This window comes from Saimiri boliviensis, chromosome 12 (genome assembly GCF_048565385.1).
Source record: "Saimiri boliviensis isolate mSaiBol1 chromosome 12, mSaiBol1.pri, whole genome shotgun sequence".
Taxonomy (NCBI): domain Eukaryota; kingdom Metazoa; phylum Chordata; class Mammalia; order Primates; family Cebidae; genus Saimiri; species Saimiri boliviensis.
The window spans coordinates 83147256-83170107 of record NC_133460.1 but is presented as its reverse complement, the minus strand read 5'-3'; the positions used below and the strand labels follow the sequence as shown (position 1 = coordinate 83170107).

Here is a 22852-nt window from a genome sequence, read left to right as displayed (position 1 = left end):
ATGCCTCCAGATTTGTTCTTTTTGCTTAGTCTTGCTTTGGCTATATGGGCTCTTTTATGGTTCCGTATGAATTTTAGAATTGTTTCTTCTAATTCTGTGAAGTATGGTGGTGGTATTTTGATGAGATTGTATTGAATTTGTAGATTGATTTTGGCAGTATGTATAATCATTTTCTTTCTTTTTTTTGAGACAAAATTTTGCTGTTGTTGCCCAGGCTGTAATGCAATGGCATGATCTCAACTCATTGCAATCTCCACCTCCCAGGTTCAAGTGATTCTCCTGCCTCAGCTTCCCAAATAGCATCTGCCACTGCACCCAGCTCATTTTTTGTATTTTTAGTAAAGATAGGGTTTTACTGTGTTGGCCAGGCTGGTCAAGAAGGCAATATGGTCATTTTCACAAAGGAAGAAACTAAAATAAAAATATTGATATGTTTTCCTATAAAATTTTTTTTAATTCTCCATGTCAAAAAACCAAAAACAGTGATGAAAGCCAAACTACAAACTTGAACAGAATATTTATACCATATACAACTAAAGGATTGTTGCTACCAAAATTAAAAGATATGTTACAGAGGATTCTGGGAAGATGGCAGAATAGGAAGCATCATGAATCTGTCTCTTCACCCAGACAACAATTGCACTGGCAGAATATGTTTCATGTAACAATTTTAGAACTCTAAAGTCTATTAAAGGCTTGCAGCTTTCAAGGAAAGGCTCAGAAGGTGAAGTGTAGTTAATTTTGGTCAATTTCAGCTCTTAACTCAGTAGGGACTACCCATTTCCCACCTCTTAGCCCAATGTCAGGTAGCTGTGTATGTGTTCCTGGAGCAGTTTGCATACAGCTTGCAGGAGTCAGGGTGGTCAAAAATATCCCATCTTCTAAATACCAGGGATCTCTACCCTGATCTCTGATTGCTGCTTCTGACCAAGAGGTGCAGATAGAGGCAGGCAACCATTTTGTTGCAGCTCCCACCATTAATACAATCCCCCTCTGGCTGAAGTGACTATAGGGAATTTCCAAGGTTGGTGCCCTTTTTTTCTCCCTCTCTCCTTTCTTTCTCTTTTTCCTTTCAGACATTAAATACAGGAACATTCAAAAGCAACTGTGTATACAGGGAAAAGTAGAAAGTAACTACACATACCCAGGAAAAGGTGCAGGCTCAAAAAAGACCTGAGAAGACCTTAAGCTTGTACCTCAAGCTGATCCTTGGCACAGAGACAGCCTACAACAATTAAACACACACATACACACACACACACACACACACACACACACACATACACACATACACACACAAAACAAAAACAACTAAAAACCAGACAACCCTAGGGAGGAAGAGGATATGATTTCCAGAGTCATATCCAGTTTTCAACAATAGCAACAAATTACAAAGCATACAAAGAAACAAGAAAGTATGGCTCATTCAAAGAAAAAAAAAATAAATCCATAGAAACCATCCTTGAAAAAGACCTGATAGCAGATCTACTAAACAAAGACTTTAAACCAATTCTCTTGAAGATGCTAAAAGAAGATGTGGGAAAAGTCAAGGAAATGATGTATAAACAAAACAGAAATATCAGTAAAGAGTAAGAAAAGCTGTAGAGAAACAAAAAAATGTGGAGCTGAAAAGTACAGTGACTAAGATAAACATTTAGTAGAGGAATTCAAAGGCAGACTGGAGCAGTCAGAAGACAGAATCAGCAAATTCAAAGGTAGGACAGTGGAAATTATCTAGTCTGAGGAACAGAAAGAAAAAAGATTGAAGAAAAATGAACAGGGCCTAAGGGACCTGGGGGACACCATTAAATGGACTAATATACACACTGTAGGAGTCCCAGAAGAGAAAAAAAAAGAGCACAGAAAATAATCAATGAAACGATGGCTGAAAAGATCTCAGATTTGATAAAGAATATGCATATAAACATCCAAGAAGCTCAATGAGCTCAAAATAAGACGAATCTAAAGAGAGCCACACTAAGACACTTTTAATCAGACTTTTAAAGGCCAAATCAAATCTTGAAAGCAGCAAGAGTGAAGTAAATTGTCAAATATAAGTAATTCTTAGTAAGATTATCAGCAGCTTTCTCATCAGAAACTTTGAGGGCCAGAAGCCAGTGAGCCAATGTATGCAAAGTGCTAAAAGAAAAAAAAACTGTCAACGAAGAATCCTATATATATCAAAACTTTTTCTTCAAAAATGGGGGAGAAATTAAGACATTCTCAAATAAAGAAAAGCTGAGAGATTTTGTGACCCCTACATGTTGCAATGAAAGTATACTAGATAGTAATTCAAAGTTGTATGAAAAAATAAAGACCTCAATAAATATTAAATATATGAGCAAATATACAAGCTGGCATTATTATAACAATAAGTTTTAACTCCTATTAAGACAATAGGTTTTAACCTTTTTTTCTATATGATTTAACAGACTAATACCTCTTTTAAAAACAATTATTAGTCTAAAATCTAGTATTATTGTTACTTTAGTTTGTAACTCCAATTTTTGTTTCTACATAATTTAAGAGACTAATGTATTTAAAAGAATTATCAGTTTCTGTTTTGGGGGCACATAATGTATAAAGATCTAATTTTGTGACATCAACAAACAACAGAAGGGTGAGGACAGAGCTGTAAAGGAGCAGAGTTTTTGTATGTTGTTAAAGTTAAGCTGGTATAAATGCAAATTTGAGTGTTATAATTAGGATGTTAAATGTAATACTAAAGTAACCACAAAGAAAATAGTTATAGGATATGCACAAAAGGTAATGAGAAAGGAATTTAAAATTTCACTAAAACATATCAACTAAACACAAAAGAAGACAGTAATATAGGAAATGAGGGACAAAAAAGCTATAACATATAGAAAACATCAAAATGGCAGAATTTCCTCCTTATCAATAGTTTACTTTAAATGTAAATTGATTGGAGAGGATCCAACATGGCCGAATAGGAACAGCTCTGGATTGCAGTTCCCAGCGAAAACAGAGTGTGAATGATGCAGAGGGTGAGTGATCACTGCATTTCCAAACAAATTTTTACTGCCCACAGACCAGAAGATTCCTGGGTGGAAAAGCACCATGAGTCTCCAGTGTGGCTGTTTCAGCTGGCGCAGCGGGTCTCCACACAAAAGCTCACACAAATCTGGGCACCGTTTCAACTTGCAACTGGAATGCCTGGGAGACAGAGTTACCCATTAAAATGAAAAAAGGGAGCTGAATCAGGGAACCAGGTGATCTGGCTAAGCTGATCAGACCCCCACAAAGACCAGCAATCTGAAACACTCTGGATTAAGAGGTTCACAGCAAGCACAGCTGGAACCAGGACAGTCCAGCTCTGTGGGGGAAAGGGCGTCCACCATTACCGAGGCAGTCCACCATTACCAAAGCAGTCCACCATTATGGAGGCAGTCTGCCATTACTGAGGCAATCCACTATTACCAATGCAGTCTGCCATTACAGAGACAGTACACAATTACTGAGGCAGACTGTCATTACCGTGGCAGTTCTAACTATACACCTATAGACAAAACTGCAAGGAAGTTCACACAGCAGCTGGGCAGAGCCCACAACAGTTCAGCAACACTTCTGCTGGCAGACTGTGAGTAGGCTACCTCCTTGCTGGGCAGTGATTCTCTGAAAAAAGGGAGCAGAATGACAGGAACTTATAAATAAAGCTCCACCTTCCCAGGACAGAACACCTTGGAAAAAAAGGTGGTTATGAGTTACGCTGCAGCAGACTTAAACGTACCTGCCCAGCAGCTCTGAACAGAACAACGGAGCTCACAGCTCAGCACTTGAGCTCCTATAAGGGATAGAGTGTCTCCTCAAGCAGCTCCCCGACCCCCATATAGCCAAAGAGACACCTCATAAAGGAGAGCTCAGGCTGACATCTGGCAGGTATCCTTCTGAGACAAAGATAACAGAAGAAGAAACTGGAAGCAACCCTTACTGTTCTGCAGCCATTGCAGGTGATCCCCAGTCAAGCAGGGTCTGGAGTAGACCTCTAGCAGTCCTACAGCAGGAAGGCCTGACTGTTAGAAGGAAAACTAAGAAAGAGAAAGAAATAGCTACATGAGCAACAAAAAGGACGTCCACTCAGAGACCCCATCTGAAAGTCACCAACCACAAAGAACACAGGTAGATAAATCCACAAAGATGGGAAGAAACCAGTGCAAAAAGGATGAAAACACCCAAAACTAGAACCTCTCTCCTCCTACAAGGGATCACAATTCCTCACCAGCAAGGAAACAAGGATGATGGAGAATGAGTATGATGCATTGACAAAAACAGGCTTCAGAAGGTGTGTAATAACAAACCTCTCTGAGCTAAATTACATTCTAAACCGATGCAAAGAAACTAAGAACCTTGAAAAAAGGTTTCACAAAATGCTAATGAGAATAAACAGCTTAGAGAGGAATATAAATGAATTGATGGAGCTGAAAAACACAACACAAGAACTTTGAGAAGCATACACAAGTTTCAATAGCTGAATCAACCAAGCAGAAGAAAGGATATCAGAGATAGATCAACTCAATGAAATAAAACAAGAAGGCAAGATTAGAGAAAAAAGAGTAAAAAGAAATGAACAAAGCCTCCAAGAAATATGGGATTATGTGAAAAGACCTAATGTATGTTTGATAGAGAATGAATACAAGCTGGAAAACACTCTTCAGGATATTATCCAGGAGAACTTTCCCAACCTAGAAAGGCAGGCCAGCATTCAAGTCCAGGAAATACTGAGAACACCACAAAGATATTCCTCAAGAAGAGCAACTCCAAGGCATATAATCGTCAGATTCACCAGGGTTGAAATGAAGGGAAAAATGCTAAGGGTAGCCAGAGAGAAAGGTCGGGTTACCCACAAAGGGAAGCCCATCAGACTCACAGCAGATCTCTCAGCAGAAACCCTACAAGCCAGAAGAAAGTGGGGTCCAATATTCAGCATCCTTAAAGTAAAGAAATTTCAACATGGAATTTCATATCCAGTCAAACCAAGTTTCCTAAGTGAAGGAGAAATAAAATCCTTTATGAACAAGGAATTGCTCAGAGATATCATCACCACCAGGCTTGCATTACAAGAGCTCCCGAAAGAAGCACTAAACATAGAAAGAAACAACCAGTACCAGCCACTCCAAAAATGTACCAAATGGTAAGGAGCATAGACACAATGAAGAAACTGCATCAATTAATGGGCAAAACAACCAGCTAGCATCAAAATGGCAGGATCAAATTCACACATAACAATATTAACATTAAACGTAAATGGGCTAAATGCCCCAATCAAAAGACTCAGACTGGCAAATTGGATAAAAAGTCAAAACTCATTGGTGTGCTGGATCCAGGAAACCCATCTCACATGCAAGAATACACATAGGCCCAAAATAAAGGGATGGAGGAAGATCTAGTACACAAATGGAGAGCAAAAAAACCAGGAGTTGCAATCCTAGTCTCTGATAAAATAGACTTTAAACCAACAAAGATCAAAAGAGACGAAGAAGGGCATTACATAATGGTAAAAGGATCATGCAACAAGAAGAGCTAACTATCCTAAATATATATGCACCCAATACAGGAGCACCCAGATACCCAGATACATAAAGCAAGTTCTTCATGACCTACAAAGAGACTTAGACTCTCACACAATAATGGTGGGAGACTTTAACACTCTACTGTCAATATTAGACAGATCAATGAGACAGAAAATTAACAAGGATATCCAGGACTTGAACTCAGACCTGGACCAAGCAAACCTAATACACAGTTACATGACTCTTCACCCCAAATCCACTAATATATATTCTTCTCCGCACCACATCACACCTAAGCTAAAACTGACCACATAATTGGAAGTAAATCACTCCTCAGCAAATGCAAATGAACAGAAATCATAATAAACAGTCTCTCAGACCACAGTGCAATCAAATTAGAACTCAGGATTAAGAAACTAACTCAGAACCACACAACTTCATGGAAACTGAACAACTGGCTCTTGAATGTTGACTGGATAAACAATAAAATGAAGGCAGAAATAAAGATGTTTTTTGAAACCAATGAGAACGAAGACACAACATACCAGAATCTCCAGGACACATTTAAAGCAGTGTCTAGAGGAAAATTTATAGCAATAAATGCCCACATGAGAAGAAAGGAAAGATCTAAAATCGACACACTATCATCAAAATTGAAACAGCTGGAGGAGCAAGATCCAAAAAGCTCAAAAGCTAGCAGAAGGCAATAAATAACTAAGATCAGAACAGAGCTGAAGGAGATAGAGAAAAAAAAAAAAAAGGTTCAAAAAATAAATATCCAGAAGCTGATTTTTTGAAAAGATCAACAAAATAGAGACCATTAGCAAGATTAATAAAGAAGAAAAGAGAGAAGAATCAAATAGATGCAATAAAAAATGATAAAGGGGATGTCACCACAGATTCCACAAAAATACAAACCACCATCAGAGATTACTATACACAACTCTATGCACATAAACCAGTAAACCTGGAAGAAATTGATAAATTCCTGGACACTTATACCTTCCCAAGCCTAAACCAGGAAGAAGTTGAACCCCTGAATAGACCAATAACAAGGGCTGAAGTTGAGGCAGCAATTAATAGCTTACCAACCAAAAAAAAGCCTAGGTCCAGATGGGTTCACAGCCAAATTCTACCAGACATACAAAGAGGAGCAGGTACCACTCCTTCTGAAACTATTCCAAACAATCCAAAAAGAGAGAATCCTCTCCAGATCATTTTATGAGACCAACATTATCCTGATACCAAAACCCGGCAGAGACTCAACAAGAAAAGAAAACTTCAGGCCAATATCCATGATGAACACAGATGCAAAAATCTTCAATAAAATACTGGAAAATTGATTGCAACAGCACATCAAAAAGCCTATCCATCATGATCAAGTAGGCTTCATCCTGGGTGTGCAAGTCTATAAATATAATTTGCCACGTAAACAGAACCAAAGACAAAAACCACATGATTATCTCAATAGATGCAGACAAGGCCTTCGACAAAATTCAACAGCCCTTTATGCTAAAAACTCTCCATAAACTAGGTATCGATGGAACATATCTCAAAATAATAAAAGCTATTTACAACAAACCCACAGCCAATATCATACTGAATGGGCAGAAACTGGATGCATTCCCACTGAAATCTGGCACTAGACAAGAATGCCCTCTCTCACCACTCCTATTCAATATAGGATTGGAAGTTCTGGCCAGAGTAATCAGGCAAGAAAAAGAAATAAAGGGTATCAATTAGGAAAGGAGGAAATCAAATTGTCTCTATTTGCAGATGACATTATTGTAAATCTAGAAGACCCCATTGTCTCAGCCCAAAATCTCCTCCTAATAAGCAACTTCAGCAAAGTATCAAGATACAAAATCAATGTGCAAAAATCAAAAGCATTCCTACACACCAATAACAGACTTAAAGAGAGCCAAATCAAGAATGAACTTATTATGTAGCCATTCATAATTGCTACAAAGAGAATAAAATACCTAGGAATACAACTGACAAAGGATGTAAAGGACCTCTTCAAGGAGAACTACAAACCACTGCTCAACAAAGTAAGAGAGGACACAAACAGATGGAGAAACATTCCATGCTCATGGTTAGGAAGAATCAATACCACAAAAATGGCCATACTGACCAAAGTAATTTATAGATTCAATGCTATCCCCATCAAGCTACCAATGACCTTCTTCACAGAACTGGAAAAAACCACCTTAAACTTCATATGGAACCAAAAGAGGGCCTACATAGCTCTCCCACAAGTCAATTCTAAGCAAAAAGAACAAAGCTGGAGAGTCGTCACACTACCTGACTTCAAACTTTACTGCAAAGCTACAGTAATCAAAACAGCATGGTACTGGTACCAAAACAGAGATATAGACCAATGGAACAGAACACAGGCCTCGGAGGCAACACCACACATCTACAACCATCTAATCTTTGACAAACCTCACAAAAACAAGCAATGGGGAAAGGATTCCCTGTTTAATAAATGTTGTTGGGAAAACTGTCTAGCCATGTGCAGAAAGCAGAAACTGGACCCCTTCCAGACACCTTACACTAAAATTAACTCCAGATGGATTAAAGACTTAAACGTAAGACCTAACACCATAAAAATCTTAGAAGACAACCTAGGCAAAACCATTCAGGACATAGACATAGGCAAGGACTTCATGACTAAAACACCAAAAGCATTGGCAACAAAACCAAAATAGACAAATGGGATCTAATTAAACTCCAGAGTTTCTGCACAGTGAAAGAGACAATCATTAGAGTAAACTGGCAACCAAGAGAATGGGAAAACATTTTTACAATCTACCCATCTGACAAAGGACTTATATCCAAAATCTACAAAGAACTAAAACAGATTTACAAGAAAAATACAAACAAACCCATTCAAAAGTGAGTAAAGGATATGAACAGACACTTTTCAAAAGAAGACATGTATGAGACCAACAAACATATGAAGAAATGCTCATCATCAGTGGTCATTAGAGAAATGCAAATCAAAACTACATTGAGATACCATCTCATGCCAGTTAGAATGGCGATCATTAAAAAATCCAGAGACAACAGATGCTGGAGAGGATGTGGAGAAATAGCAACACTTTTACACCGTTGGTGGGAGTGTAAATTAGTTCAACCATTGTGGAAGGCAGTGTGGCAACTCCTCAAGGACCTAGAAATAGAAATTCCATTTGACCCAGCAATCCCATTACTGGCTATATATCCAAAGGATTATAAATCGTTCTATTATAAGGCCACATGCACACGTATGTTCATTGCAGCACTGTTTACAATAGCAATGACTTGGAACCAACCCAAATGTCCATTGATGATAGACTGGACAAGGGAAATGTGGCACATATACACAATGGAATACTATGCAGCCATAAAAATGATGAGTTCGTGTCCTTTGTAGGGACATGGATGAACCTGGAAACCATCGTTCTCAACAAACCGACACAAGAACAGAAAATCAAATACCATATGTTCTCACTCATAAGTGGGTACTGAACAATGAGAACACATGGTCACAGGGAGGGGAGCATCACACACTGAGGTCTGTAGCAGGGGGACTAAGGGAGGGACAGTGGGGGGTAGAGAGTTGGGGAGGGATAACATGGGGAGAAATGCCAGATATAGGTGATGGGGATGGAGGCAGCAAACCACATTGCCATGTATGTACCTATGCAGCAATCCTGCATGATCTGCACATGTACTCCAGAACCTAAGATGCAATAAAAATACATATTAATTAATTTTTTAAAATGTAAATTGATTAAACTTTCCAGTCAAAAAACAGAGCTTGGCAGAAAGGATTTAAAAAGAAAAACAGTATCCAAGTATATACTGTCTACACAGAGATTCACTCTAGACCCAAAAACACAAACAGATGGAAAGGATGGAAAAATAGATTCCATAAAAATAGTAACCAAATAAGAGCAGGGCTGCTTTACTAATGTCAAACAAAATAGATTTTAAATTTTAAAAGATTATAAGAGATGGGGTGGCAGGGAGGGACAGCGTGGGCGGTGGTGGGGAGGTCAGGGTGGGATAACATGGTGAGAAATGCCAGACGTAGGTGACGGGGGGATGGAGGCAGCAAACCACATTGCCATGTGTGTACCTATGCAACAGTCCTGCATGATCTGCACATGTACCCCAGAATATAAAGTACAATTAAAAAAAAAAGATTATAAGTGACAAAGAAAGACATTATCTATTAATAAAAGATTCAATACAGCAAGAATATATAACAATTATAAATATTTACACATCTAATAACAGATCACAAAAATATATGAAGTGAAAATTGCCAGAATTAAAAGAGAAACAGACACTTCTGCAATAACAGTTGAAGACTTCAGTATCCCATTCTCAGTAATGATAAGAAAAACAAGAGAGATGTAAGGAAGTAAAGTGAAATAAATCAACTAGACCTAACAGACTTACCAAACACTACCTAGCAGCAATAGCATAAACATTTTTCTCATCGAATATGGGACATTTTCCAGGATAAGGCTGCAAATTAAGTTCAAATGTGGGATACAAATGCAATGGAATATTATTCAGCCTTACAAAAGAAGAAAATTCTGATATATGCTACAACATGGGTGAACCTTGAGGACATTATGCTAAGTGAAATAAGCCAGTCACAAAAAGACAAATGCTATGAGTCCATTTATATGAGGTACTTAGAATAGTCACAGAGGCAGAAAGTGGAGTGGTGGTTGCCAGAGGTTAGGGGAGGGGGAATGAAGAGTTAATATTTAATTGGTACAGAGTTTCAGTTTTACAAGATGAAAAGTTACAGAGATGGACTGTGGTGATGGTCATATAGCATTATGAATTTGCATAATACCACTGAACTGTACACTTTAAAATGGTTAAGATGGTAAGTTTTATGTTATGTGGATCTCACCACAGTAAAAAAAAAATTAAATAAATAATTGGGAAAAATGTTGGTCATTAGGAATGAACGTTATCAACTTCTTTTATATATCTATCCCAAACCTCTTTAGAGTTTTGCCCAGGTATCCTCATCTACTTTCTTAGAGAATGGCACGGCATTTAGCTAGCTCCTACTGAAGGGCAAACAGGTTTCAAGTTAGTAAATTTAAAGTTTGCCACTCAACAATGGTGGGGATTATATAAGTTTATTTTTTACCTCTACGTAATTATTGAGAATTAAGCACAACAAACATAATAAATATCTCCTTATTCCTGAATGTGAGTGGCTTGCTTACAAACATGTTTCATATTAAGTGAAAATTCCTGTGACACAAAGATAATGGCCATACCCAAATGCAACTTTGAGAGCAAGCTGTTCAGCTTTTTCAAATTACCTAAGAAATACCAGGGTGTTCGCGATGAATGAAGGATAAGAAAAATGGGAACGAACTGTAGTGAGAAACAGAAGTGGTTCGTGTTTTTGCTCTTCTTGTCTTCTAAATGCTTTAAGTGTAAAAATCAGAAAATAAATTTTGGCAACCTCTATACAAAAACTAAGGATCCCTTCCAGATTCTATACCCACCCTTTATGTTGAATTTCTTGTTTGTCAGCTGCCTGTGTCTTTATATAATATGACTTTGTACTTCACAGCATGAAGGAAAGTGTGGTACAGCCATTGGAGGCAAATAGATCTCTGTTTGCTTTGGTGGTCAACCATTCACTACTTTTGTGACCTGAAATATACCTTGAAACATTCTCATTATCTAATTATTATTATAATTATATCAGAGGAGCTACTGATAAAATAGTACTAATTGTAGCTAACTTGCAGTTTTTAACTTTTATTATTTAAAAGAAACTACATTGCAAATTAGTAGGAAAAAGGTAGAAATCCCTTTGGAATGTGATAAGCACTTCATAATCACCAAAAACACAAAAAGTTTCAAAAAATACAGAAATTGTAGTCAAACTTGAGCACATAAAACCCACACCACTTTTTCCATCTATATAATTGATAATGATCATTTGCCATTTTTAGTATTAGGAGACCATATTTAACAGCCATCCTGAGGTCACTTAAAATTAAAGCAAATGGTTGGGCGTGGCTTAGAGCTCACTACTCAGGGCAGATTTGGAGCCATTCTAGTGGCAAAGGGGCTTTGAGACTTTGTTCCGATTTACATAGTTCATCAGATATTTTTAAGTTGCTGATATTATAAATGACCACACAAGAAAAAAAAAAAAGATTATCAGAAGGCTTCTGCCTGAAAAGATGAAGGCTAATAAAACACAACTGATGTCTTCAAGGCATTGAAGAGTATGCACTGAATAGTATATTCACTGAATTCAGGAATTTGGTGGGGTAAGAGGTCCTAAACATATTAGGAAGCCCTATTTTATACAGTGAATTATAAATACTAAAGTCATTACCTCATAATAGATGAGCTTATACAATAGAAATATAAATGTTATATTTATATCAAATGCACACACAAACTATAATAGCAAATCCAACAGAAATTAAACTGGGCTTTTGTAAGCGCAGATAAATGTGTGGCCCACAGATTGAATGTTTTTAAAGGAATTACAAATGTTCATAGAATGGTTAAAGCATCACATTCTTTATACTTTTTATTGTCAAACTATGAGGATAACCAAGAATTAGCATCGTGGTTTGCAAACATTTTTCTGTTTACTTTTATGGTTCTGGAATCAAGGACTCTGGTCTCCTATGTGGCGAAGCTTCACCTCAGTCCCACTGCAGTAATAGTCTTCAGTGACAATATTTGGAGAATGACAGATTGGATTATCATGTTAGTAACAATTCTAAGGAATAGAAAGAGTCCATTTTATAAATAAACAGAAATCATAAACCACTATAAAAGTCAAGTCATAGGAAAAGAAAGTTGAAAATGTAAAGCCTCGAATGGTTTTATTTCATATATGAAAAGCCTTGATTCATTTGTTCAAATGCTGCTGTAGGCCAACTCCACTTACACATCCCAGTTTAGCTGAAAGGCTACTTTAGACAGTGCCCACTTCATTATCAACCCAGGTTCGTGTTTGACAGAGCTGACCATGCTTGTAGGCTTAGGGCCGCACTAGTCATGACTCACTTTGCTCCCAGTAAGAAGCAATTTCTGACCCTGTGTTGTTTACTCTCAGAACACCTACACATGTGTTCTCTCTCTGACCCTCTCCCTCTCTATTCTCCTCAGGACTACTGGCTCTCTCTTCTCTACAAGCGCCTGATCGGCCCCAAAGTCTTGGCTGTGCATGTGGCTGGGCTCCAGAGGAAGCCACGGCCTGGCCGAGTGATCCGGGACAAACTAAGGATTTATGCTCACTGCACAAACCACCACAAGTAAGTCCTCAGAGAGATAGCACAGAAAGGCCACCTCAAGGGGCTCCCACCCCACCCCATTTGAGACCTTCAAGACTCATCTCCATTCACTAATCTTATCGAAAACTTTTTGCCTCTGGAATCACCATACCTACTCTTTGCAGGTTTCAAATAATTTCTGGTAAAAAGCTTTTACTCCAAGTGAACCCTCCCTTCTCATACTTAGCGGATTAATCATAAAAGGTTCCTAAAATTTTTGCCATTTGTTCATTTACTTATTCATCCAACAAATTTTTATTGGGCATTTTCTCTGTGCCAGTTGATGTAATGCCCACAAGGCTTTTTTGTGTGCCTAAGCTTCAGCCAAGTCAAGAGGTATAAAATCTTTTCCTATGATCCACCAGCAGAGCTTGAGAAGATAAATCTCCCTTCTTAAGATGCATGCTGGAGAACTAGAAAAGTAGCGCTAGACTGATGTGTCTCAAGCTGGGGGTCCCCAGAACTAAAGGAGGGCCCAGAGGTAGTCATGCCAGCTTTAGAGCCATTTCCAGTGTGTCAAAAATCTTTTTGGCAATTTTAAGAATTAAGAGGCTAAATGAAATCTGGGCTTCCTTTTCTGGGGGCTCTGGACTTATAACAACCTAATGTGGTAGTGTGGGGTTATCTTTCTCTTTTTGAACTGATAAGACTTTTCAAAGCACTGGTTGTCATTATAGTTGTCTTTAAAACAGGAAAATAAATTATCAGTAAATAAAGTTTGGCAGATAAAAAATTTTAACACATGAAGACCATAAGGGAAAACTTTAAAACTGGGGGCAGGGGGTAGGGAAGGAGGGCTCTAAAGCAAAATCCATCTGGCCAAATATGGCTTTCTTACATCACTTCCTGTTTAAGGCAGAGTAGGCTGCCCTGGAAAACAGAATTCTTTCTCTTTCTCTTAATGCAAAGAAATCCTGGTGGGGGATACAGGGCAGGGAATGGTAAGCAAGTACCTCCAGCCAGACCTTCATTCCAGCCCAGGCCTATCAGGAGCTAATCAAGGGGAGTAGATAGCACAAAGAGCATGGAGTGGTCAGGTTACAACAGATGCTCCTTCTCCTTCCTTGATGAGAGAGGAGCCAAGCCAATTAATTTATCATGATAAGACTTTTCAAAGAATCACTCTGAGCAGAGGGGGGCCAGGGGCCAGTTGTCTTGTCAGTAGATACAAGTGCCTATTGTAAATGAGGGGAGGCTGGCTTGGGCAGAGGCCAGAGGCTGTCAACATCCCTTTTGCTCAACAGGAAGCTCAATCCAATACCTGACAGAGTGACTGCTTTATGGCCTTGGCCTGGAGTTATCTGATCATCATACAAGGAAACATTGTATTCCTTGTCTCTGCCCTGGCCCTGAGGTAACCACCCAAAAGGTGGACCTCAGATTCAAGAGAGAAAAATTACTCCTGGCACCTTATATCCCTGTTGGAAAGCATATCAGTCTGTGGCCTTTATACTGCTAGTCTGAGGACTCAGGGAAAAAACGCCTGCAGCCATGGGCTTAGCAGGATTTGCGTCTCCTCGTAGAAGCCTCCTCACATAATCTCACTCAGTGTTCATCCTCATTCTTTAACATTCTCATGGGAGGTTGTCATTAATATTCTGAGTATACCATGAACTCAGGGCCAGTGTCTCATTCATTTTTGTATTCTCGATGTCTGACGTAGTGACTGGCATGAAGATCCTGGGAAATGTTTGCTAATGAATGAATACAGAAATTGGGCATCAAGATGTTACTGCTGATGTAGAGTTAAAGCTTTCTTCCCCTTTGATATTACCACATCAGCCAGAAGAAAATGGTATGGTGGAGTGGTTAGGAATTCTACCATTCCCTAGCTTGAGACCTCAGACAAGTTACTGAAATCATCTGCATTCAAGACTCTCTGTCTACACCACCAGCTTTCCCCTAATTTCTATGCAAAGTCACTCCAGAACCTCTCTGGAAAAATGGTGTCACTGGGCTTCTATCAGTACAACCTCTCCCTGTTAAAAAGACAGAAAGAAAAGACTTTCATAATCCATTCTACATATGACCCTAATGATAATAATTGGGGTGAAGGTGGTTTTGTTCCTATTAGATTCATAAAGAAAACCTACCATGAATGCATGGAGCTGGCTGAGGTTGCAGGGCTCCTCCATGTCAACAGGTGTCAGTGCTTAGCTAGGATAGCTCAAAGATAGAAGTGTCTGCTCACCTCTCTGAGAAACCATGTGCTGTTAAGGAAACACTGCTGAGTCAAGTATCTGTGGCCAATAGGACAAAATCACAGAATTATCCTTGAGTGGCCATGGTGGAGTCACACTATTCAACCTTGACCAATACTCTGAAAATATCTGTCATGTGTCAAAACAGGGATTGGGAGAGAAGGTATAAATTTATGAGTAGAATAATCCAGAGAAAGTGTCTATTAAAACAGCAACCCCTGCACTCCAGTGTGTATTGAATACTTGCTGTGTGACAAGCATCTTGCCAGATAGTTGCATTTATTTTATTGAATTTCAAAGGTTCTGTGGTATCACCCCTACATGCAAATAACAGCTTTAATAATGCAAAGAATGTTACATTTGGAAAGAGCCCTTAGAGATCATTCAGCCCAGTGTCCTGTTCAACACAGGAATCCATTTCACATCTCCCTGGCGGTCATGCAACCTCTGCGTGGATACCTCACTGCCTGTCATGGCAGCCCCTTGCATTGTGGGTCATTTGTGACCTTGTAGAGTGTTATCTCTTATGATTGATTTAGGAGAAAATGTTAGATTCTCATACCAACACCAGCAGGTGCTATTCTGTTTCTGGTCTAGAATTAACAAATTAGGACACTCGCAGAATGGCAGTTCTCAACCTCGATCTTCTTGTTCAGAGAACAATCAAGTTTTGACAAGGAAGCCTCTTTGTATGAGCCATTCTGCAGAGACAATGTATGTTTCTGGGGTGGAGATGAGGTCCTTAGCCAAGTTCAGAACCAATTGGAACCTGGTGGATGTTGAAGCAAAATTAAGCCTTTTGGGGTTCAAGTTCGTTTATTATTGGCAAAACATGACTTCCTGTTTTTCAGAAGAAGTTTTTTTTAAAACTCATAAAAATGGTTCCTAAGGCTTCTTGGACATCAAATGGGTCTTACAAAACAATATTTTGATGAGTTAAGTGTAAATGAATCAGAAACATGTGGATTAAATTTCCCTTAAAATACACAGGGGCTTTGAAATTAAGGGAAAAAATGTTTGGCAAAACATGGCCTGACTTTTACCGAACCCAAAACCTTTATATTAGATTTGGAGACAATGGATCAACCCAGTTTCAAGCACATTGACTTTCAGTGGGAATGACCGTGGACTGCAAAGCATCATCCTCCCTTCCCTTTCCCAGCCTCCCAGCTTCACTGGAGACATTTCTAGAACATGACTGCTTTCTATCTGGAAGTCAGGATGCACCTCCCCACATGACATTCCCCACCTCTTACATGTAGGATATTCCAATTCCAGCCGCCCTTCCCTGACTCACTTCCCCCTCCTCTCATGGCAACACAGAGAAGATGTCAGGCAGGAAAAGAACAGCCAGAAAAAATGAACTCCAGATACATGGATTCTCTGCTGGTGAAAAAAAATTCTCACCCATGAGTGAGTCATGGGGCAGGATAGATGGTCCTCTCAGACAACTTCTCTCCTGAAAGGAACATTCACTAAGGTAACCAAAAGCCACCTGGACTTGACAACATCAGAAGGCCAGCAATTGCTTGCAGGCCAAGCCTTCAGACACCATTTTCTCCAAAATTATTTTTCTGTGGTCGGAGAATATATATTCCTTCAGAATTTGGATTCTCAACACACTACTTTCAGGTTGGTGCTGCACTCCCAGCCAAGAATGTGTCTTTGCAGCAAAAAGGCCTCGCTTAATTGTCCTTGCCCATAAGCCAAGCAGGGAGAGGGATGGCTGAGGCAGTCTTTAATGCCAATTCCTACCTGAGAAGGCGCTATGAGTTCTGAGAGCCTCTACACGTGGGTCTCCGGGCTGTACTGGTTTGTCTCCCCCAGGGGAACTATATAAGTGGAAATCAGACCACTGCCAAACAGCTTGAAAAAGACAGCTTTCCCTGCAGCAGTGCTGTGATTTCAGGTCTCCCTCCCACCCACCACTTCCCCACATCCCACCTTCTCTTCTGCAGTCTCCAGGGGCTCATTCTGCCCCAGCTCTGCAGAGGAGAAACTCATAAACGCAAGCACGTGGCTCTCTCCTCCTCCACTGCTGGCCTTTGTTTGATGGTAGCCAGCAAAAGAGTTTACTGCAGCCTGGCAAAATTGATACCCGTCCACATGTATTTTGCTCCCACTCTGAAGCCTAGAGGTCCTGCAATTAATAGTGTCTTCCTCAGTTAGATAGCTAAGCTAAGCTGAAAGCCCACCAATGGAATAGAGTCGATATTCTTCTTTAATGATGGTCAACACTGCTTCAGGCTGCCAGCATCCTTGCTGCCAGCATCGTTTTTCAGAGTTCTGGGGACACAAGTCTGCTTAAATCAACTGGCATTCTCTTCTGACCTAACTCATTTAGCTACAAAAGCTAGTTCACATGCTGCAGGGGATTAAGAAGGACCAGCAGAGGAGAAATCGGATGGAAGAGTTGTTTTAGTAATTTATCAGAACACAAATGCAGGCATCCAAAAGCCTTGAACACAATAACATACCCTCCTGCAGATGCAAGAAAAATCCTCTGATGCACAGGCAGCAGAATATAACTTCGGTAGTTCTTCCAATAATCTTAATGGATTGTTCTCAGCAAGTGATTCCCAAACCCAATTCATCTGCCGAATATCCCAGAAAGATTTTTTTTAAGTAAAGATTCCCAGTCCCTAATCCCAAATAGATTGAATCAAAATCTCCAGGGAAGAGTCCTGGAAACGGTGCTTCTAAAAAAAACACAAACCAAAAAAACTCCATGTCACCATACTGACCTGTCCTCGGTCACTCAACTCTTAATTAGCACCTTTAGAAGCAGAGGTGAGTGACCCAGGATGAGGGGTACTATTTCTACAAGGAATGATGCTTTCCTCTGGGCAAAGTTGACTTAGAGTTTCTCTGAACTCCTTTGAAGGTGGGGCTGGGTCATTTTTTCTGTTTCCTCTCATTAACCCATCCAGATGGGGCCCTAAGGGACCCCTTAGAAACAAAGTATTTTTTCCTACAGAGAGAAGGAAATCATTATAGTTTTGTTGATACATGCTGAAAGGCTTGTGCCTGTAGGCATATAGTTCTCTCAGGATTCTGAACATCTTACGCTGGTTTAAAAGGATTTCAAAAAGGTGAATAGTCTTATAATCTTGAGGTAGGTAAAACAGCAAAAGAAGAAATCAAAAAGATAAATTTGACAACATAAATGTTTTTTAACTTTTATATATTAGAGAACACTGTAAATAAACTGAAATGGTCAAAGAAAACTGAGGGAAATTTTGCAGACAAAAGATTGCTCTTTAATAAATAGGTGGTTTTTATAAATCAATGGAAAAATAGGCAAAAGTGGCCGGGTGTGGTCTCACGCCTATAATCCCAGTACTTTGGGAGGCCAAGGCAGGCCATTACTTGAGGTCAGGAGTTTGAGAACAGCCTGGCCAACATGTTTCTACTAAAAATACAAAAATTAGCTGGACATGGTGGCACACACCTGTAATCCTAGCTACCAGGGAGGCTAAGGCAGGAGAATACTTGAACCCAGGAGGTGGAGGTTGCCGTGAGTTGAGATCACGCCACTGCACTCTGGCCTGGGTGACAGAGAAAAAAAAAAAAGAAAAGAAAAATAGGCTAAGGACATGGTCAGCTTACAAAAGAAATTAAATGGTAAATGAAAAAATGCTGTATGTCAGTATTAATTTTTAAAAATACAAATTAATACTACATTGAAATCCCACTTTCACCTCTCAGCTTGACAAAGGTATTTTAAAAGAACACATTGGAAGTGCTCTTAGGGGCATGGGGGAAATAAATGCTCTCATACAGAGCAAGTGGGGGCAAAATTAGTGAAAGCTTCCCAGAGAGTTAATATCAGTGTCATCAAAATGTGTGTATCTGTCAGGATAGGTGAAGTTATGCTGCAATAATGAAGAACCCCCAAATCTCCATGGCTTTCAATAAGAAAATGTATTTCTCATTCACACTACTTGTGCATCATGGCTCAGCTGTACCTCTGCCCATATCATTTTCATTTAATCAAACAGACTCTGTCAAGAACATTGTCAGTTTTCAACTGACAACACTGGCAGAGGGAAATGAAACATGGCAAAAGATAGGCTGAATCCTAAAGCTTCTGCCTAGAAGTTTTACCATGTCCACTCACATTTCACTGGACAAAGCAAATCACGTGATTACTCAATAGAGCAGGAATAATAATAAAAAAAATCTTCCCACAGGGAGGTGCATCACTGGGAATGAACTGGGAAATTTGGTGAGGAATCACACAACATGCATTTCCCTTGGACTAATGATTCCAATATCTAGGACTTTATCCATCAGAAATAATCAAAAAGTTTATATGCAATGAAGCCCTTCATGACATAATTTATAATGGCAAAAATTTTCAAACATGAATTGTTTGAACTGCAAAAGTAGGGGATTAAATGAATTATGTTACATTTCTATGAGTGAAAAGTTTAGCATTCTTCTACAAGTAGAAAAAGACATAATGACATGGGAATATGTTTAAGATGTTCATTAAAGGAAAAAAATCTCTGTAAATAATGTGATTCCAGTTATGTAATACTGAGTAATAATGTGTCAAAGGACACAATAAATATTTGTCAAATTAATAAACTAAAAAATACTGGAAGGATGTTTGCCAAAATATTATCATATCTCAAGATATGAGAGTTATGGGGAATTTTATTTTTCTTCTTTGTGTTTTTCATCATTTTTCCTTGTTTGCAATCAGCATGTTTTACTTCCATACTATGGTAATATATGCCATAAAATATATACATTATATTTTCTAAAATCATTGCAATAAATATAAACAAAAATAAAAGAAGTATGGCAGGAAGTGGCTATCATCTTTGCAAGAAACCACAATAGCAAGGCCTTCCTGTCTTTTAGGGTTTATGGTGGCCAAGTTTTTAAGTGCCGTTTTCTGGGGTGTTCATATTTTGTACAGTCTATAAATTATTTAGAAGCATCTAACTGACCACTTTGTTTCCATCTTTCCCTTTTCTCTTTCTCTGGATCTCAGCCACAACTACGTCCGTGGGTCCATTACACTTTTTATCATCAACTTGCATCGATCAAGAAAGAAAATCAAGCTGGCTGGGACTCTCAGAGACAAGCTCGTCCACCAGTACCTGCTGCAGCCCTATGGGCAGGAGGGCCTAAAGTCCAAGTACGTGCCCAACCTGAAAATAGCTCAGGAGGAAGTGCAGCAGGAGCTGAGGGAGCGGGGAGCTGAAGGCACCCAGGTTGCTACTAATTCCCTCAAGGGCTCAGTGGGATGGAGTAGGACAAAGAGTGGTCTGGGGTCAGGTGGCTCCTGGCTCCTTTTGGGAACCTGCTCAAGCCCCTCCCTATCTTCAGTTCCTCAATTATAAAGTCAAATGGTAGGGAAAGTATTTCTCAAGGAGGATACTCTTGGTATTTAAGCGAGATAATTCTTCATCATATAGGACCATCACATTGTAAGCTGTTTAGTATCCTTTGCCCCTGCTCACCAAATGCCAGTAGTGCCCCATGGTCATGTAGCAATGAAAAATCCTGGTAATTGACAACCATGTCCCTTGCAGCTGTAACATTCTGTAATGTGTGACTCCTTTGTTGTTACCGTCTATTAACCTCATAGGGCTTGGAGGAAGGAGCACTAAACAAAGAGTTTAGAGCTTAAAAGTTCAGAGATAAAGAGTCTGTCCTGGCCCTAACTTTATAACTTGAGCATATCATTGCTCCGTCTCAGCTTCTTCATCTGAATAATAGGCCAGACATTATATTCTGAGGGCTCTGTGGCCCCTTTAAAACTCTACAAATATATGATTCTGTGACACTCTCTACCTCCCTCAATCTCTGCTAGAGACTTATTGACAACATGGATCTCTATGAACAGAACAACTGTAGGCTACAGTGAGAAGGGCCTGGTCAAGGGCAAGGCCACCCCAGCTCCCTGAGCAAGGCCTCTCAGGAAGGGTATGGGATACTGTACAGACTGGAGGCATTCCCATTCCATTTTTAATGTTTACCAAGTTTAACAAAGCTGTAAACTTGGAGCAGGTGGCTTGCACTCCAAGAGCTGCCCACAAATATTTGTGCTATAATTATTCACTGTTTCACTGCAACCTTGGTGGCTTGCATTTGGCTTCCAGTTGTATTTGCAATGGGAGCAAAAAGCAATCTGGGAAGTCACTTATTGAGTCTCTTTAGCCCACCCTAGATCTTCATTTTCAGTCTCAGTTCACATGCTGGCTGGCTCTTTTTTCTGGCTACATGTACATTGCCTCTGCTTTTCTTTCTTCGCAATCCTACCTATGTCAGCAGGATTCTCTTGAGTGTTTTATCCCCTTTCTCTCCACTTCTGAGTAGTTCATGATGAGTGTGCTGAATTTCTGGCCTTCATCCTAGGCAGGAGACCTGGTTCTGGTCCCAGCTTTGCCACTAAATAATCATATAACCTGGGAAAAGTATTTTATTCTAATGCTTTGGCCTCAGTTTCCTAATCTTCAGATTTCAAGGGTTGTTGTATATTTGGTAAGATCCTGTGCAGCTTGAAAACTCTTAGCCCGGGTGTGATTTTCTGAGGACCATGAGTGATTTAAATCTCCTGCTGCCGTTAAATAATGATCTGCAAAGCCATTTCTGTCAGAAAGGCTGATTCCATAGCAGTGATTAGGGTCCTCTGGTTAGGGTCCTCTGGAACCAAAGAGCTTAGGAGCTGAGCCTGCCCAGTGTCAGGAAGACTCTGTGCAATGTGTGGAGGGGGACTGGCCAAGTGCTTTAGTGTAGTAAGCCAAGGTGTCCATCCCTGCTCTGCTGCTTGCTGGCTGTGTGTCTTTAGGCAAGTTATGTCATCTCTGTGAGCGTCAGTTTCCTCATCTGTAAAACCTCTCTAGTGTAGCAAAGTAAATGAGGTCATCTGTGTAAAGTTCCTGACACACAGTAAATGCTCAGTAAATGTCCATTGTCTTCCTTATCCTCAACTCAGAACTCTAGCTGGTTGGGAAAGAGGGAGGATATAACTGCTTTCCCTAAGAATGTTCTTCCAAAGAGGATTGTTTTCAGACTTTTAAGATAATGTGTAGACAAGACATTTGTTCGAATTATGATAAAAATTCATGCTAAGAATTACAAAAAAGCAAAAGCAAAGCATCAAACAGAAGATGGTAATCAAGGGTAGCATTTTTTCATGAGCTTGTTTTCCCTCCAACCAAGGATGCAGGCAGGCCTCTAAACCTATTACCCCATCTCTATGTCCCTGCCTCCAAGATGATTCCTCTGTGTTTGGAGCTGGCCATACCTTAACCCCTGTCTTTCTATACCTATCCTTAAGGGTGACTAAAGGGACGACTCCCACTGGCTAGTAATATGCTATGTTCAACTTCTGCCATCACTGTACTAGTGAGGAGTTGTGTTACAACTTTGTTAAGAATGTAGGAGACCAGCCAGGCACAGTGGCTCACACCTGTAATCTCAACACTTTGGAAGGCTGAGGCGGGCAGGTTACTTGAGGTCAGGAGTTCAAGACAACCCTGGCTAACATGGTGAAACCCCTTCTGTCCAAAAGAAATCCAGGTGTGTTGGCAAGCGCCTATAATCCCAGCTACTTGGGAGGCCAAGACAGGAGAATTGCTTGAACCTGGGAGGCAGAGGTTGCAGTGAGCTGAGATCATGCCACTGCACTCCAGCCTGGGTGACAGAGCAAGACTCTGTCTCAAAAAAAAAAAAAAAAAAAAAAAAGTAGGAGAGGGATGAGGACAAAGAGAATTCTCCAGGGATCCTTAAGAAGGATTTGGTAATATCCACTAAGCTCAAATAA

The 22852-nt window shown here is 39.7% G+C and overlaps 1 protein-coding gene across 3 annotated transcripts in view; it reads left to right on the top strand.

The window, feature by feature from the left end:
• HPSE2 (heparanase 2 (inactive)) overlaps window positions 1-22852 on the top strand; it is an 841690-nt gene that overhangs the window by 792859 nt on the left and 25979 nt on the right. For all 3 annotated transcript variants that reach the window (XM_074382736.1, XM_010333375.3, XM_074382735.1), the window contains 2 exons: window positions 12702-12847; window positions 20072-20218. In XM_074382736.1, the coding sequence (XP_074238837.1) occupies window positions 12702-12847; window positions 20072-20218 (293 nt within the window). The remainder of the gene's footprint in view (window positions 1-12701; window positions 12848-20071; window positions 20219-22852) is intronic.